The sequence below is a fragment of the Lupinus angustifolius genome, chromosome LG20, assembly GCF_001865875.1.
Source record: "Lupinus angustifolius cultivar Tanjil chromosome LG20, LupAngTanjil_v1.0, whole genome shotgun sequence".
Lineage (NCBI taxonomy): Eukaryota > Viridiplantae > Streptophyta > Magnoliopsida > Fabales > Fabaceae > Lupinus > Lupinus angustifolius.
In genome coordinates this window covers 1,382,873-1,399,564 of record NC_032028.1, presented here as the reverse complement: position 1 = coordinate 1,399,564, position 16,692 = coordinate 1,382,873, and the positions used below count along the sequence as shown (strand labels likewise).

At 33.1% G+C, this 16,692-nt stretch overlaps 3 protein-coding genes across 3 annotated transcripts; 1 reads left to right on the top strand and 2 right to left on the bottom strand.

Moving 5' to 3' along the window:
* LOC109335320 (probable LRR receptor-like serine/threonine-protein kinase RKF3) lies at positions 748–2,877 on the top strand. The gene has a single exon (XM_019571457.1). The coding sequence runs from the start codon at positions 779–781 to the stop codon at positions 2,663–2,665; it is 1,887 nt and encodes a 628-aa protein (XP_019427002.1). The 5' UTR covers positions 748–778; the 3' UTR covers positions 2,666–2,877.
* On the bottom strand, positions 5,779–10,384 carry LOC109335044. Its single transcript, XM_019571083.1, has 5 exons — positions 9,466–10,384; positions 6,494–6,701; positions 6,264–6,393; positions 5,944–6,152; positions 5,779–5,888 (listed from the first exon to the last, which is right to left on the bottom strand). Exons 1-5 carry the CDS (start codon positions 10,278–10,280, stop codon positions 5,877–5,879), a joined length of 1,374 nt encoding a protein of 457 aa, XP_019426628.1. The 5' UTR covers positions 10,281–10,384; the 3' UTR covers positions 5,779–5,876.
* On the bottom strand, positions 13,159–16,303 carry LOC109335169 (putative E3 ubiquitin-protein ligase RF298). The gene is made up of 3 exons (XM_019571269.1): positions 16,274–16,303; positions 14,192–15,957; positions 13,159–13,796 (listed from the first exon to the last, which is right to left on the bottom strand). Exons 2-3 carry the CDS (start codon positions 15,902–15,904, stop codon positions 13,290–13,292), a joined length of 2,220 nt encoding a protein of 739 aa, XP_019426814.1. The 5' UTR covers positions 15,905–15,957; positions 16,274–16,303; the 3' UTR covers positions 13,159–13,289.

Here is a 16,692-nt window from a genome sequence, read left to right as displayed (position 1 = left end):
TTGTGACGGCAAACAAGTCTACAATAATATAAGATATTTTTATCCTTTTATATATAATAAAGTTGAAGAAGATAGCAAATTGATCCTAATTTTTTAGTTAGTGACTTCTACATGAATAGATAGACACTGTACATTCAAAATAGCATCCTGTCTGTAAGCAACTGTAACATGCAACAGTGTACTTTTTTTGTCTTCAATTGATGAAAGATTAACGTCAATGTTATAGTTGTCAGCTCAAACATGATCACAATTCACAACTAATAACTGCCTCTACCGGGGTCAAAATATCAACTTTTATTTCATGAGAATCCAGATAAAGGATGAAAACATTATCCTGTTGTTTGATTAATAAACAAAGGACAAAACATTTTCCTTACATAAAGTCTAGTTTCTTTTTGTTTTGTCCTTTAGCTAAATTATTATACGTTATCACTCAACAAATTAAATATATCTGAAAGTCAAATAAGACAAGACAACTTGACATAAAAGAGTAAGTGGTTATTCCAAAACGCACTTCAACCTTTTCTTATTTTTTATAAGGATATGTTGACTTCAAATATATTCCAAAGTCTATATTAAATTAAATAAAATATGTTATATTATTTAAAAATTTAAACAAATGTTATCTATTTTTAGATTATTGTGATTGGTTTGAGAAAATATTTCTAAATCCTTTACCCTCCCTTCAATTTTAAAAAAAACAACAACTTCACATAGCTATCTATCTTTCTTCTCACACTTTTGCATGTTCATCATATTCGTTCTTCAACAAACACCAATGACCCTTTTCTTCATCTTCTATCTCTTCCTTTTCACTCTCCCTATTCCTTCCCTCTCTTTAAACGCCACATGTCCTCTCAACTTCACCATCCTCACCACCCTCAGCGGCGGCGCTAGGCCTTCCTCCTTCGACTCAACCACTCGCTGCCAGTTCATCCGTCAAGCCTTCCGCCTTGTCCAATCTGACTACCTCCGCCGCACCACCTTCTTCCTACCACCCATCAACTCCTCACAATCATGCTGGCAAAGTTTCCAATCTTACATCAACTCCTTCGACTCCACTTTCAATATTCAATCCTCTTGTGGCTTTCAAACCAATTATATCTCTCAAGGTTGCATTAACATCACTACAAAACATGATTTTGAAGCCTTGGTTAGTGACTCTGTGCTTCAAGATGTTAATACAAATTGTAACCAATCACTTGAGAATAATTCACCTTGTGCTATTTGCACCACTAGTGTGTCTAATTTACCAACTTCTGGTCCTTCCATTGGGAATCTCTCTGATTGCACTGCTTATCCTTCTATTTATGTTGCTGCTTTCTCTAATCATTTTGGACCTTCTGACCCTGGAACTGCTAAGTGTTTGTTCTCCCTTGATTTTTCCTCTGAGGGTTCCTCTGGTGGTAAGAAAAAGGTTGTTATTGTTGTTGTTTCTGTTGTTTGTGTGTTTGTTTTGTTTTTCATGATTGTTGGGTTTTGGGGTTATTGGAAATTGAAAAGGGTGAGTAGGGGTAATGGTGGAAATATTACTGAGATGAATTTGGTTTCTGGGTTGGATTCAATGGACCAGAGCACCACTTTGATTAGGTTCACTATTGATGATGTTAAGAAGGCAACTAAGAATTTTCATAGGGATAATATCATTGGGAGAGGGGGTTATGGGAATGTGTATAGAGGGGTTATTTCTGATGGGAGTGAGGTTGCATTGAAGAGGTTCAAGAATTGTTCGGCTGCGGGTGATGAAAGCTTCACTCATGAAGTTGAGGTCATTGCGAGTATCAGGCATGTGAATCTTGTTGCTTTGAGAGGTTATTGTTCTGCAACAACTAAATATGAAGGTTACCAGAGGATTATTGTTACTGATTTGATGAAAAATGGGAGCCTTCATGATCATTTGTTTGGTTCTATGGGGATCAAAATCAGTTGGCCAATTCGTCAACAAATCGCGCTTGGTACCGCGAGGGGATTAGCTTATTTACATTATGGAGCTCAGCCTTCCATCATTCATAGGGATATTAAAGCGAGTAATATACTCTTGGATGACAAGTTTGAAGCTAAGGTTGCGGATTTTGGATTAGCAAAGTTCAACCCTGAGGGAATGACTCACATGAGCACAAGGGTTGCTGGAACAATGGGGTATGTAGCTCCTGAGTATGCATTGTATGGGCAATTGACCGAGAGAAGCGATGTTTTTAGTTTCGGTGTTGTGCTTCTTGAGCTTTTGAGTGGAAGGAAGGCTCTTCAAACAAACAATGATGGCCAACCCTCTGCATTGACTGATTGGGCTTGGTCATTGGTTAGAACAGGTAGAGCTTTGGATGTGATTGAAGATGGCATGCCAGAACCTAGTTCACAACAAGTTCTTGAGAAGTATGTGTTAATTGCTGTACTTTGTTCTCATCCACAGTTATATGTTAGGCCAACAATGGATCAGGTTGTTAAAATGATGGAAACAGATGATGAATCAGTGCTTTCGATACCGGAACGGCAAATCCCTTTTGTTGCTGGGAGGCTTGATATTGAGAGAACTGTGAGCATGAGTGGCTCTGGTCAGCTCTCTAGTCCAACCGGTTATCAACCATATACTTTGGAAAGTGACCCCCATTCTTCTAATTCTAAGGAAGAAGGAAGCTCAAGCCCAAGGATTTTGTGTACAGATTGAGATTTCAAGATTTTGATTGTCTTCCACAAGCTAGTTTTAGTATATATATTTTCTAAATTCAAATTTTAAGCTGAATGTTTATCGATTGTTTTCTCTTGCAGAGCAAAAGAGGATGTAGTGATATACAGATTTTGATTCTTTTTGGAGTGTATTTAATTTAATGACAGGAGAGTCTGATCAAGATTTGCTTATTTCAGTGACAGATTATTATATTTAGAACTAATCTTACATTTTTCATTTTAAGAATCTTCAATTGACATTGATGTTTTCACTTTATACAAGTATAGCAAACAATTTTTGGTCAAAGACAAAGTGCAGTTTGGCTCTTGTGTCCCTCCTTGAGCTACAACTTATTAGTTATGACTATGTGTTTAAGCAGAGGAAAGACATTGGTATGGTAGTTTGTTCTGAAAACCAACTACATTTGGGTATGTCAACTGTCATAAGAGGATAAGGGCTAAGAAGCATGAATGATAGATAAGCCTAAAATAAGAGTGGTTGCCATAAATTCTCTCTTAAGCAAAGTAGAACATATTCACATGTTTGTGGTTAATCCAGGCTGGTTGGCTTATTCTTCATAACGTGTCCAATTTTCTACCCTTTTATTTATTTATTTTATGAGAAAAACTTGAATAGAAACGCATGTAAAACATCACATTCGAAGACAAATATATTATATGGTTTTTGATGCTATTATTTAAGATTAAATTTAATTAAAATTAAAATATTAATGTGTTGTCATAATCTTATTAGTTGTCTCTACATAATTTCATCTTCACATAAGTCTCTCTTATTCTATTAAACAACGCAACCTGAATCCCCATCATTAACTTAACAGAGCTGTCAAGGTTATTAATTTATCATACAAAATATGCAGATTGCTTAGTGTTGGTTGGATAGCAATGATGGGGTTTACATGATTCATGCATTTCTCGGCACACAACTAGACATGTGGATGGGGATCACTATGTCTCATTCCATTTTCCAAGTCAATCATATATTAACGCATGAATAAAATAAAAAATTTAAAAGCAAAATATAATAAAATTGAGCGAGCTTCACTGCATAACTATCATTGTTTTAGGCTTTTAGCTCTGCATGATGTATCCTCAAAATGATTGACAATAACAATTAACAACCTTTAAAGTTGTGGATAGATGCTAGATTTATTGTTTTTAAATATCACAGTTTTATATTCCACAAGTCAAAACGCCTTGAGTGAATATCAGAAATTTTAGTACACCGTGTTTGTATTAAATTTAAGGAATTGGAATTTGTCATAATTTGTGCAGTTGTTGTATTGCCACCACTCTGAAGTGATTACAGATTGATAGAAGTCGGGGACAAAACAATCCAATCATTCCTCAAAAAACAACTTTGGATGCTTCCTAAAAAATAACTAAATTTTCCAAAAAGAATCCTCATGTGTTTTTCTTGTGTGGAGACAGAAATTTTACCATCATTGCTTGTCCTTCTGTTGCAATAACAATATTTGTTCCATGTGTTATACTTTATGGTTGAGTTGTGTGTGAATGGGTCACAGTAACTGTAGCATATGCTTTCAAAAGCAACAAGTTTCTTTCCCTATATACATACATCACTTAGTGAATACATGTAACATCATTCGTTCCCATCTTTTATTGCAAGCTTGCCAATGTTCAAACTTTAAAGGATGGAAGCCTTCAACATCCTTCTCAAGGTTCAACTTTCTCTTCATTCATATGTTTTGGCAATGGAAGTTGAACATTCAACATAATGGAGTTACACTTTTTGTACCACTCAATGTATTATCAATTTTGATGGGTTGAAAATAAATTATTTAGTTAAAATTATAATTTTTAAATAGTTTTTATTTTTCTAGCCAATCATACCTCATGACACATGAAATGACACAAAATAGTGAAACAAGTAATGAGGTGAAGTTCCTCAACACTTACTAGGCCGAAAGACTTAAGAAGGTAATGGACCTGGATCTCCTTAAGAAGTTTTGGCCCATCTTTCATTGCCTTTAGTTATTTTCTAATAATAATTCCATTTACATATTAGACATTCACATCATTTTGACGTGTTATAGACACTATTTCTGGTTTTCAATTTGAAATTAATCTTTTTATCGAATCTGATATTTAGTTGACATGTCTCTTTTATAGACATTGTATGCAAAAACTTAAAAAATATGAAAATCTGACTTAAAAAGAAAAGTAAAATATGAGATATATATGATGCAAATGAATTTCGATAAGTTGATTTTGAAGTTACTAACTTAATGTATCTTAGCCAAGTGCTAGAAGGAGGAGAAATGTTCTAAGGATATTAAAATTAAAATATTCATATGTTGTCTTGCCATTATTTGTAAACAAATAAAATGCTTACGTTTTAAAGTGAAGTCTCTTAACATTTTTTTCAGTTATTTAATTAGTCGTCTTTAAGAATTAATTTAGTGGCTAAGGGCATATGTGTTATGAAATATTATAAGTGTATATACCTTTAGTCAATTTCTGATTTGATGACGAGACTGAATTAGAATTATTGCAACTTAAGCAATAACCGACTACGATTACTTTTATGAGTTACGGTCTCTATTTGTAGAGCAATAGGTTTAGTTGAGTGGCTAATGAGAATAAAGGTGTGTTAAAGAGGAATTGTCCATTAGGCACAACACCACCATCAGGATTCTATCAGATTTAAACTCTCTTTTGTTTTTCATTCCCCTCTAGAGAAGCAGAAGGAAAACTATCAGGCTCTATCATCTGGTTAATCAAGGTATGCTCTTCTTCTTTACTATGAAATTAATTGGGGTTTCTTCGGTTTTTCACATTCAACTAAGAGATTTCATGGAAAATCCAACAAGTGTATAAATATTGTCTCCCAATTTACTTTTTTTTCTTCTTCATATTTAATTTATTTTTTGACTTTATACATACATAGGGTCATCATGTCCTTGTGTCCTATATTTTGTACATATTCCATGTGGTGCAGATGTCGGTGTTGGTGCTTAAAAGCATCCAATTCATAAGATAGTTTCATTTGTCATGAATTTTATGCATATATTTTTTAAGTTCTTAATCAAAACCTATACATTTTTCTCTCAGGAAAACAAGTGTCATAATACATCACATCTCACTCTTTTCTTCTAATATATTTCAATAACGTTGTATATAGAACACATATGAAGCATGAACAAACCAAATGCTCCATTTTAGAAATATAATCACATATTATTCTCCTGCATGCGTTTTCCATACACCTTTTGATGGACTTGAATGTGTTGTTCTTACAAATTTCTGTTTATGTCGTTGTGGTATCTTTGTCACATTTTCTTGAGGATTGATATTTCCTTTTACCACATCAACTTTCACTATATGATGATCTGATGTACCTTTTGAAGAATGAACTAAATAGGACCCTGGAATAAATTTATATGTAGAACTTGAGGATGATAATATGTAATCTACACGAGTTCCATACTTACATGTACCTTGTACACCTGCATAATATATATATATATATATATATATATATATATGAACATTGTATAAGAATAAAGTAGAAGTTTAAAACAAAAAATGATAAGCTTAAGAAGTTGAAAATTGTGTACTTTGGCCTTTGGCAATCATGACAACGGATTCACATTCTCCTGAAAAGTCCTTAGCATCTGTGTAGTTTTTACTCTTGAGATATTTCATCACATCAACCTGTGGTGTTGGCTTTCCAATCTCTTCATAGTACTGTACTCAAATGAAACCAGTTCATAGAAATTAACTTTTATTTTTTTATCATAAAGACCAAAAAAGGGAAAGGAAATAACTAATATATATATATATATACCTTTACAATATCTGTCCATCTTTGTTGGGAGTAATCTGATTCATGAAGTGAATTAAGTCCTCCAGCTAAGATGTGTGGCTCTTTACTAGATTGGATTATTGCATTGACCTGCTTCATTCGACAATTCTCATCAAGATGATCAAGTTGTGTACAATAAAAGTTGAGTTCACCTTCTTCGGGTACGTCAATGCTAGCCTTTAGAACATTTCTGTAAACAAAAAATTACAATAAAAGTTGTTGGATGTCACATTCATCCTTGTTGCTCGGTCATTGTCTATCTACACCACAATTTCAATACCAGGTTTCTTTTATTGCCCCAACTTGGTTGCTTTCATAGGTTCGATTTTGACTAATATTTTCATAATCGTTTTTTAATAGCTCATTAGCGCAAGAGATACCTTAGGGAGGAGTAAGAAAATTTATTATTTTTAGTTATTATGAACTTGAGCAATAACCATCCAATTTTGATTGTCCTTCCAAAATTGGCAAATACTTTGTCTAAATACTATTGTAAAAAAGTTTCACAAGGAATAAATTGAAGATCATATAAGTGAAAATTTTATATATCAATTGTCTAGGTGTTTTTTTGTGGGACCTTAACCAAAAAGCCTTATAATTTTGGGTTAAAGAGTGGAGGGAGATTATATATTAACATGTGAATAAAATAAAAAATTTAAAAACAAAAAGTAATAAAATGAAGCACTCTAATTGATTTGGTATATAGAATGAGATATTATTTGGGACATATGATCTCTATCCTAAAGAGTGATATATAAGAGTACACATCTGTTGTGCTACAAATTGTATCACTGCATATACCATTAGCTGTGATTAGTCAGAAAAATAATTAATTATTAATTTTTTAACTTACAAATATTTTTTCAACCAATCATAAGTTTGTGATACATGTAGTGACACAATTTATAGGACAATGTTGAGCCCATATATAATGAGCTTATATGTTGTTATAGCCGTATGTTTTAATTCCAAAACCACAAAGCAACTTGTTGTGGAAGAGTTGTTATAGCTTTAACAAGGAAATGGACCACCATTAGCCTTTGTCAGTAACCAGAATCTAAAAAGTTCACTCAAAACAAGAACAAAATGTTGATTGAGAATATAATAATTTGAAGTCAATGGAGTTTGTTATGTGACCTTTGGCTACGATAAATTATGAAAAGTTAGAGACAAATATTTTGAGGTATACGTTATTAAATGGTGATGAAGGTTTATGGTGTGAGATATATGTTATTAGGAAGAATCGGACGATTTAATTAATGAATTATTGAATGTATGAGGTTTTTCCTAGAATTCCTATAAATATTTTGTGTTATATATTGGAGTTTGTAATGCAAGAAATATAAAGTATGCATTGTGTAAAGATATATAATAAGAAAGTGACATATATCATTTATAAATTAAATTAATTATTAATAAATAAATTAATATTATGATACATGTTATTTTCGTATGGTATAAGAAAATATATCATTTTTCTTCCATTATTCTTTCATTCTAACAGAAGTGCTATATGTGTATAAAGAATAAAATATTCCATGCAGCCGTCGAAATTGATGATCTTTCATTGGATGTTTTGGTGGGTAGTAAATTATGAATCCATAAATGTCTTATATACAAAATAAAATATAAGTCTCAAATTAAGGAACATTGATGAGTGATGACAACACATAATTCTTAAGGAGTAGGTAGGAACACTACAAACCTGCCTAGTTGCATATATGTAATAAAGTGACATATATCATATATTTTTAATAATGTCTCATTTTATGTTTTAGATTAATCAAAATATTACTTTGTATTTTTAAAATTTGTCTTTTATTCATATGGTAATATGTAATTGGTACAAGACAGAAAATAAGATATAATTGAGAACAAATAATATCTCTAAGTAATACAGTTGGCATGTGGTGTATATATCTCATTGTTGTGATTGGTTCGCAGAACAAAACAATGAAAGAACTAAAAGAAAGGGTATGGCAATTTCATGGTTGATGTAATATTCTTGCACTTTCGAGTAAAGCAATGAATAAACAACACTTAAGGGATGTCATTGGTTAAGCTATTTTTCAACCCATTGAAAGTTAGACTAACTGGCTTTAAAATTTCCCATGAGTGCTTTGTTCTAAAGTTATTTCTATAACGAAAAGTTTTCCACTTTTTTGGAATAATTGGTGGCTTTACGAACACAAAAGTGATCATCTCTTTAATTTTCTCTACATCTCCCAAGCAGAGAGAAGCTTCCGCGAAATACATAAAAATAACATTAACATGAAAACTTAAAAAGTAATATATTTGTATACAATTTGTTTAAAATTTTGCATTAGATTAAAACTTGAATGATAAGTATATCTGTATCATATAATCAGTAACGTTGATAGTGACAATGTGACACTTACTAATAAGGATGTTCCAAACTTATCATTCTAACTACTTTGGTTTTAAGTTAATTTAAGCCGAATATGAAACAAGGTAAAACTCTTGTAGGCCTTTTTTTTCTTTCCCACAAAATACTAAAAGCTATTACCCTACCAAACTTATCTAAGTTGTTACTTGGAAGATTAATAAGTTACTAGACGAGGAATGGGGATCACCTGTCCCAAAATCAGTGTGTCCCTATATCCCAAGCCGATAGGATTTTTCCAAGTAACGCACATATGTTACTTTTAGTTTTTAAATTTTTCTTTTTTAATGAAGTGTCAATTTTTTATTGGACCGGGACAGAAATGAGGATGGGTGATCTGTATCCTTAGATGAGGATCACTTAGTTCCCAATAATGTCACATTCCTTATCTCAAGTCAATCATATATATTGACATGTAGATAAAAGAAAAATTTTAAAAGTAAAAATAATAATAAAATCGAGTACTCAATTGGCTCGGGACATGGAGCATGACACGATTCGATACAAATGATGTTTATATGAAGTAAAAAATAAAGTGAAAGTGACTAACCTGAAATCAGTGTCATCGAGTTTGTGCGCCGAGCAGCGTTTGATCGGCCACCGTGACAAGACGGCGTTGCCGTACTGTGGTGCCCAACTTTCAGCAAAAACATAATTCATTCCCAAAGCTTCTGCTAATTCTGACAATGGTTTCATTCCATTCTCTTCTTCAGCTTTCACATCTTGCAGTCCCAATATATCTGCATCCAATTCTCTGAGCACTTCAACCACCGTTCTTCCATTTCTTTCTCTCTCTTCTGAAAAACTTGCACACTTTCTCATCGTCATGTCCTCCTTCCCTCTCCAACATCCTTCTTTATCGTTTTCCGAGAAGCTCAATTGTCGTTTTCTCCGAAGTGAAATCTCGTTGTCTGGTAAATTTATTGAAACCCTTACCTCGGATTTCCCGAACTTGCTTAGGTTGTTGTCTGGTCTATTTTGGTGCATCGAAGATTGCTTTAAAATGCTTTTTGGTCGAGTGTTTAATGATTTTGTTCGGTTTAACGTATCAACTCTCTTTTCGTCGTCGAATGATGCAGCTTTTTTTTCTGATCTTGGAAGTGTGGCATAGTAGAGAGCAGCACTAAAAGTTGCAACCCGAATTGGTTTATTGGATTTTGGAATACCCAATTGAGCATTAGGATGAAGGGAATCTGAAAAATTCGTACTTGCTTCATTTTTTATATCAGCTCCATTGTTGTGAGGTTTTGTTTTGTGCCTTCCAAACTTTTTGATAATTTTTTTGCACTTAGAATGGGCTCTGCGAAATGGCCACCGAAGATGAGAAAAGAAGCGACGGAGATTGTTGTTAAGGAGTTTGAGCATGATGGAAAAATGGGTATGAGTCTTGGTTTGAGTAAAGAGGTAATGTTTTTGGTATGATGAAGTTGCAGAGTTATGAAACAAATCTGTTTTGTTTTTATGTATGGCATGGATTTGTGAATGGAAATGGAAGGAGTAGAAAAGTGACTTACAAGGGAAAAAATGAATGACAAAGAAATCAATAAATGAATAAAAAGATGGATTAGATTAGGAACTACTTTAATAAATATTGTCTTAAATTGTTTTATATAAATCAATGTCATTATTGATTTTTTATTTTTAATAAAATTGTTATAAATTTTCAGGTTAGCTCTACTAAAATTTTTTGGTACAATGAAAATAAAGAAAGACTATAATATAGGAAGAAGATACAATCTAAAGACCTGAAATAGCTCTATTGAATTGCTCTCATTATTCTGTTCCACTATTGGTATTTCTTTTAAATGAGAATAAGAATATAGTAATTGATAATAAATAATTAATAGGAGTATTGTGTTGAATTTTAGATAAGAATACTTATAAGAAAAAACAACACTTATAAACTAAAGGAGTTAGTAGGAACTAGCAAGCTTGCTTTTTCTTTGAGTAAGCACAAGATGAAGGGACGACCCTCTTGGAAACGACTTGTACCTTTGGTGGCATTTGGCATTCAATATTTATGTCTTTCTTGTTTTTTATTTTTTTATTTTCAAACAAATCTTTGGATCTAAAAAGAATAAGTATTTTTTTGCATTTCTTTAAAAAATGATACTGTTTTCTTTATTCATTTTACGATATTACCAGAAGAAATTATTAAGTTGATTATATTTTATAGTATATACATTTCCGTATTTACACTGAAATGTACATACTATTTTCTTGAGAATTGTAAAGATTCAATTCTTTAATTAATTCAATGTGTAAAGATTAAAATTAAATTTTAATTATTTAATAAGAGTAAAATTGAAAGAAAAAACTATTAATCCTTTAAAATACAAAAAAATTATATTGTCAATCATCATGAGATAAGTTATATCAGTCATTAACATTATAACTTTTAATATATATACACTAACGATGTAATTATTTTTTATACTATCTATAAATTATTCATCATTCATATGTTAATTATCATAGACTCTCAATAAAAATAATATAAATTAACAGTAAATGATATACTGACAATGTAAAAAACTTTACACTAACAATATATAAATATTAAACTCTTAAAATTATGACATATGTCATATTTTCTTAGTTTTAAATTATTTGTTATAGAGACTAATTAAATAGGATATATATCATAATTTTTAGTTTTAAATTATTTGTTATGTTGTCAAATGAGTAAATATTTTATTCTCTTACTTTAATTTAAAATTAAACTATCATTAAAATATAAATGTTGGATATTACATTATCTGTACATCCATTACTATAAGCATAGGACGAAATTGCAGAGTGGGAATAAATGAGATAACAAATCATGTTCTCTTGTTCATGCAAGTAAATGAGCTTCTGATGTTGAACTTCCACCTCACAGGAAAACTTCCTTACCTATCTCCCATATGAACCTGAACTACCATATATTACCATTTTACCATTGAAAATTATGACTTTTGACCTCTCAGAAGTGAGAACTTATGTTGTTTAATATAAATCAAATCCAATCTGAGTTGGAGTAGGTCCCTCATCTATTAACTACTAGACACTAGTACTACATAAGTCTTCTTTAACAGTACTAGGATAAACATGTACTTGATAAATATGACTTTAAAATGTAAAACAGTAAAAACATTAAATACAAATCACATGTCATGATTTGATCCATTTCATTGCATAAATCCTTCTTTTTTTGAAGGATATTTCATTATCAGTGTCCACCTATTTTACACAAACCATCATAATATGGCAGTGACATCTTAAACAAAAATAGATGATTCAAACCACTTTTAGGCTCAACTATTTTGATTTATTTTTGCCTAATGTTAATGATTAAAACAATCACAGTAAGATTAATAGGAAGGTCTCTGTTTCAAAATGTACCCTACACACTCAACTTGCATAGGCACACTAGCACATGAATATATCTATTTGCCATAGAATGTAAAACTAATCATCATGTATGACCACTTTCACTAGAAAAGGAGACACAAGAGTAGGGAGATTGAAAGGGAAAGACACAGAGGAATGGCCTCTTCACAATGTGAGTGAGTCTAGACCCTACCTTGAACAACAGTGTGACCTACCACCTTCAAAAACAAACAAAAATCAGTGATCTAAAAATAAACAAATAAAATAATGGTAAGATACGGGAGCTTGTCCCATAATCAATACCACTCTGAGCCGGGAACATCCACAGGTATATGAGGCTAACTCTCTCAACGGGTGTTTTTCCATCTACAAGACTCAAACCCGAGACTTTGCTTAAGGGGAATTAAGCATGTACCGCTTCATATGCCATAAGCTATGAATGGTCAGAAAATTACTTAAAAAATTAAATTTTAACTTAAAAATATTTTTTTCAATCAATTATAAGGTCATGCCACATGGAATGACAATAAGTGTGAAACAGAATATGTGCACACATAAAATGTGTTTGTTTATCTAAATTAATAATGTCGGATCTAGCTGGACTTGGTGTATCAAATCCCAAACTCAAGTGCACAGATTTGTTATAAGAACTTAGATGCCCATGAACATTAAAATCTGTAAATAAGTTGGTAACTTGGTTATAGCAACATTTTTTCAATGAAGTACATAATTCTGGTTTCATTCTCTGCAAATTTCAATACTCAAGCTTAATACATATTTCCACTTCATCTCATAAGATCATAGGAATAAAACAGATAGAGATGTGTACTTATGCTTTAGATGATACAATGATTTATATGGACTGTCGCCATTTATCACTATTGATAAAATCTACATGCAATTTTTATTCGCTTTGCTTCTTTATATCTTTAAGCAAAAACAGACTTTTACATTTAAAATTGTCTCCTACGAGTTCTTTCTATTTCTATGATTTTTTCTTTTCTATACTCTCCACTGGTCTGCTGCAAATCTAACATGAATCCTGTGTTGGATAGGAGTCCTACATGAAGGGCAATCCTTCATCCTTTGTTTCTCATGGAGCTTATTGCATGCTGGACACAGAACCTCATGAGCACATGGAAGAAAAACTACTGACGCCTCCTCGGATAGGCACATAACACACTCCTGCTCCCGCCTAAAACTTCTAGCAGCAGATTTGGCTTGGCAGCTCACAACGGTTTTAGACGTGCACGGTTTCTTGCTCCCCGATGGCTCACCTTTATGAAGTGCTGCAGTTTTTGCAGACTCTGATTTTTGTTTTACTTCTTCCAACTGTGATTCAAGCTTTACAATCAAATCTACATATTTCTGCAACTTACAGGCTGCTTTTTTTCTGATCTTATCTTCCTCAGCTTTTATGTGTTCTGCTAGCTGTTTCCCTTCCCTTCTGATAGATGCAACCTGTGCAAGCAGCTTTTCTTTCTCTGCTTCCTCTGTTCTCACTCTACCCTGTAACATTTCCACAAATTATAGTTTGGATGTAGCTTAGTAAGCCCTCTGGGTACTAAATGTAAACAATGACGGCAGGGGTAGAACAGAAATCCTATTGTTCAAACAAGGTATTGGTGATATATAAATGCAAAAGTGAAAATAGCATGCATAAGAGGATGTGTGTGATATATTATAGACCTATGAGCATTGTTCATGTACTTCAATTCAACGACTTCAATCGGATCCTAGATTGGACTAAATAAACTCATCACGCACTTCAAATGGTAAATTATGCGTATACTAGGGAAGAAAGGTATTGACAGGCGATATAAAAAAGTAGACTCCACAAATTTTACCCAAATGTATTTTGATAGGTTAGTGATTAAGTAATTTCTGATTAAAATGGCACATACCTCAACCCTGGTTAGAAGAATTTTCTCCTTGTCAAGCTCCTGTTGCAATTTGGATAACTTCTGCTTATCTCTCGAGAGATCATCACGATGCAAAGCATTCTCGCTTTCCAAAGACTCTGCCTTTTTAAGAGCCGTCTGCTCTCTCTTCAGTGCTTGCTGATGCCTTGTCAATGACTTCTCAAGTGACAACCTATCAGCATCCAACTCCTCACTTAGCAACATGTTTTCTACCTCTAGGATGAGAGCATCAGAAGTAGTACTCTCAATTAGCTTTTTAGTATTCTCTGTGGCATTATCCACCTGAGAGATCTTCGCAGCATTCTCCTGAAAAAGTATTGCATCCTTTTCGGCTTCTTGCTTCTCCTTCTTTAGCATTTTAAGCTCAGGCCGCAGCTTGCCAACCCTAGCAGTAACCTGCATAATCTTTTTATTTGCCCAGTTGATCCAGCTTTGCAGCTCACCCTGCAATAAATGCATTCGAGGAACTAACTTCAAAATACATTCATCCTTCTTGTCTCTTGGTAAATACTTACCCAGAGACTCATCATAAGGAATTTCAGCATAGTAATCAGGAGTCTTCTGAGCATCAAAGGGGTTTGGCTGAGATTTTGGTTTGGAAATTGTGTCTGATGCTGAAATATTGGGATTCACTATTGAAGATGAAGATATTGTGTCGGGTAACGTTGCATCTGATGCACAAACTCCTTGCTTGCTTGTTGTGTTTGAAGAGACACTTTTCATTTGTTGATTATGAATATCAGATGGTGGTTCCATTTTTTTGTCAGTCGTCAAACCCCCTTTTCGGGAGGCCCTATATATTTTATCCATATGGAGATAAATCTGCCTAAGTGATTCAATTTCTTTTATATTGTGGTCCTTAGAAATAGATCCTACTTTACATATATCCTCTGAAGTTTCAAAGGGTCTACCTGAAACGGTTGGCAATGAATCATTCTCTTCCTCAGGCTTTACCCTTTCTGAAGCTAAAGAGCTTTTCTTGTTGGGTGAACTTTGGAGCTTCCCAATTGTTGGTGCTTCATGCTTGCACTTCTTGTGAGTGGGGCATGACTCCTGGGAAGTACAAGAAGGGCTAGTAGAGCTTTGAACCTCTGACTTCAATTGGGGAATGGAAGGGCTGGTAGAGCTTTCCTCATTGGAATCCACATTCAGGAAATCTTCCACTGTGCATGCCGATGAAACATTCAAATCACATATCAGCAAAGACCACATTGCTTCACCAACTGTTAGGGATGGTCTGAATTGACGAAGCACCGTGATCATCTCCAACATGGTGTAAGATAGCAAGTGCTGAAAATTTTCAAATACAGTGTCTGAAGTAGCAACATTTTTACCCTTCAACACATTCAATGTAGCATTTACAACATTTGAGACAGGGTCTCCTTCCTGTATGTATAGGGCCTTCCTTGAAAGGGCCTTTTCAGCTACGTCTTCGGTATAGCCCAATTCAACAATCTGCTTGATTGCACCCTGGTAAACTCCTCGCAAATTAGACAACAGTAATTCCTCAACCATATCTGCAAAAGTTTCATTCCAATCCACCTCTGTTGAACCTAATTCATTTGAACTTTCTGTAATCTCAGACAGGAATTCAACCAGTGATGTGGGGGAATCAGCAGGAAGTATAGAATGATGACATGATTCTCTCTTACTATCCTGCTTGTTTTCACCATTGGAATCAGCTATTTTATCCATTTCCGCAACAATTAGTCTGAATCCGCCAATATCTTCGGGTATCAATCTTCTACCTACCAATAAATACAGACATGTCAAGAAAACTAAGACATGAGTTGCAGTGTGGATTAGGGGAGAATCAAATAAAATATAAAGAACAAATAAGAATTAACACCAATGCAAGTAGAATCTTTAAATCAGCATCAAATGTTAGTAAAAACAATAAAGTTTGTTTTGGCATATATAGCACATAATCAAGAATATAAAGAAAAACACACTTGTCAAGAATTGAGAGATTGAAAGCAAAATGAGGACTTGATCAATTGAAAACAAATGCAAATAGAACCATTTCTAAAGATTACCAAGAATAGTAAAGAAACAGCCATTTACCAAGAAGTGAGAGTAAAATGATGAAAAAGAGAAAATGGTTAGAAGTAAAAGGTTTATAACTTTATCTACATACCAATACAACAATAACTGATGCATGAAAATGCCAGAAATGGCAAAGTCTTCAATTTCAATAAGCAGATAATAAGAAAAGTTTATTATTTGTTAACGGGAATGAAAATTCGTTAATGGCTCACTGTGTTTGGGGTTTTGGGTTTTGTAATGAAAAGGGTTCAACGCTTATACTTATAGTGTGCTGCGGCTATTGGGTTTGGCGCCAACTACAACGGTTACGGTGTATATAATAATTTCTATAGAGTAATTACATATCCATGAAGCATAAACAAACCCTACTAGTGATTAATATATTGGAAGTTAGTGAAAATGAAAATTTGTTGGTAACAAATGAATTTCAACAAAAA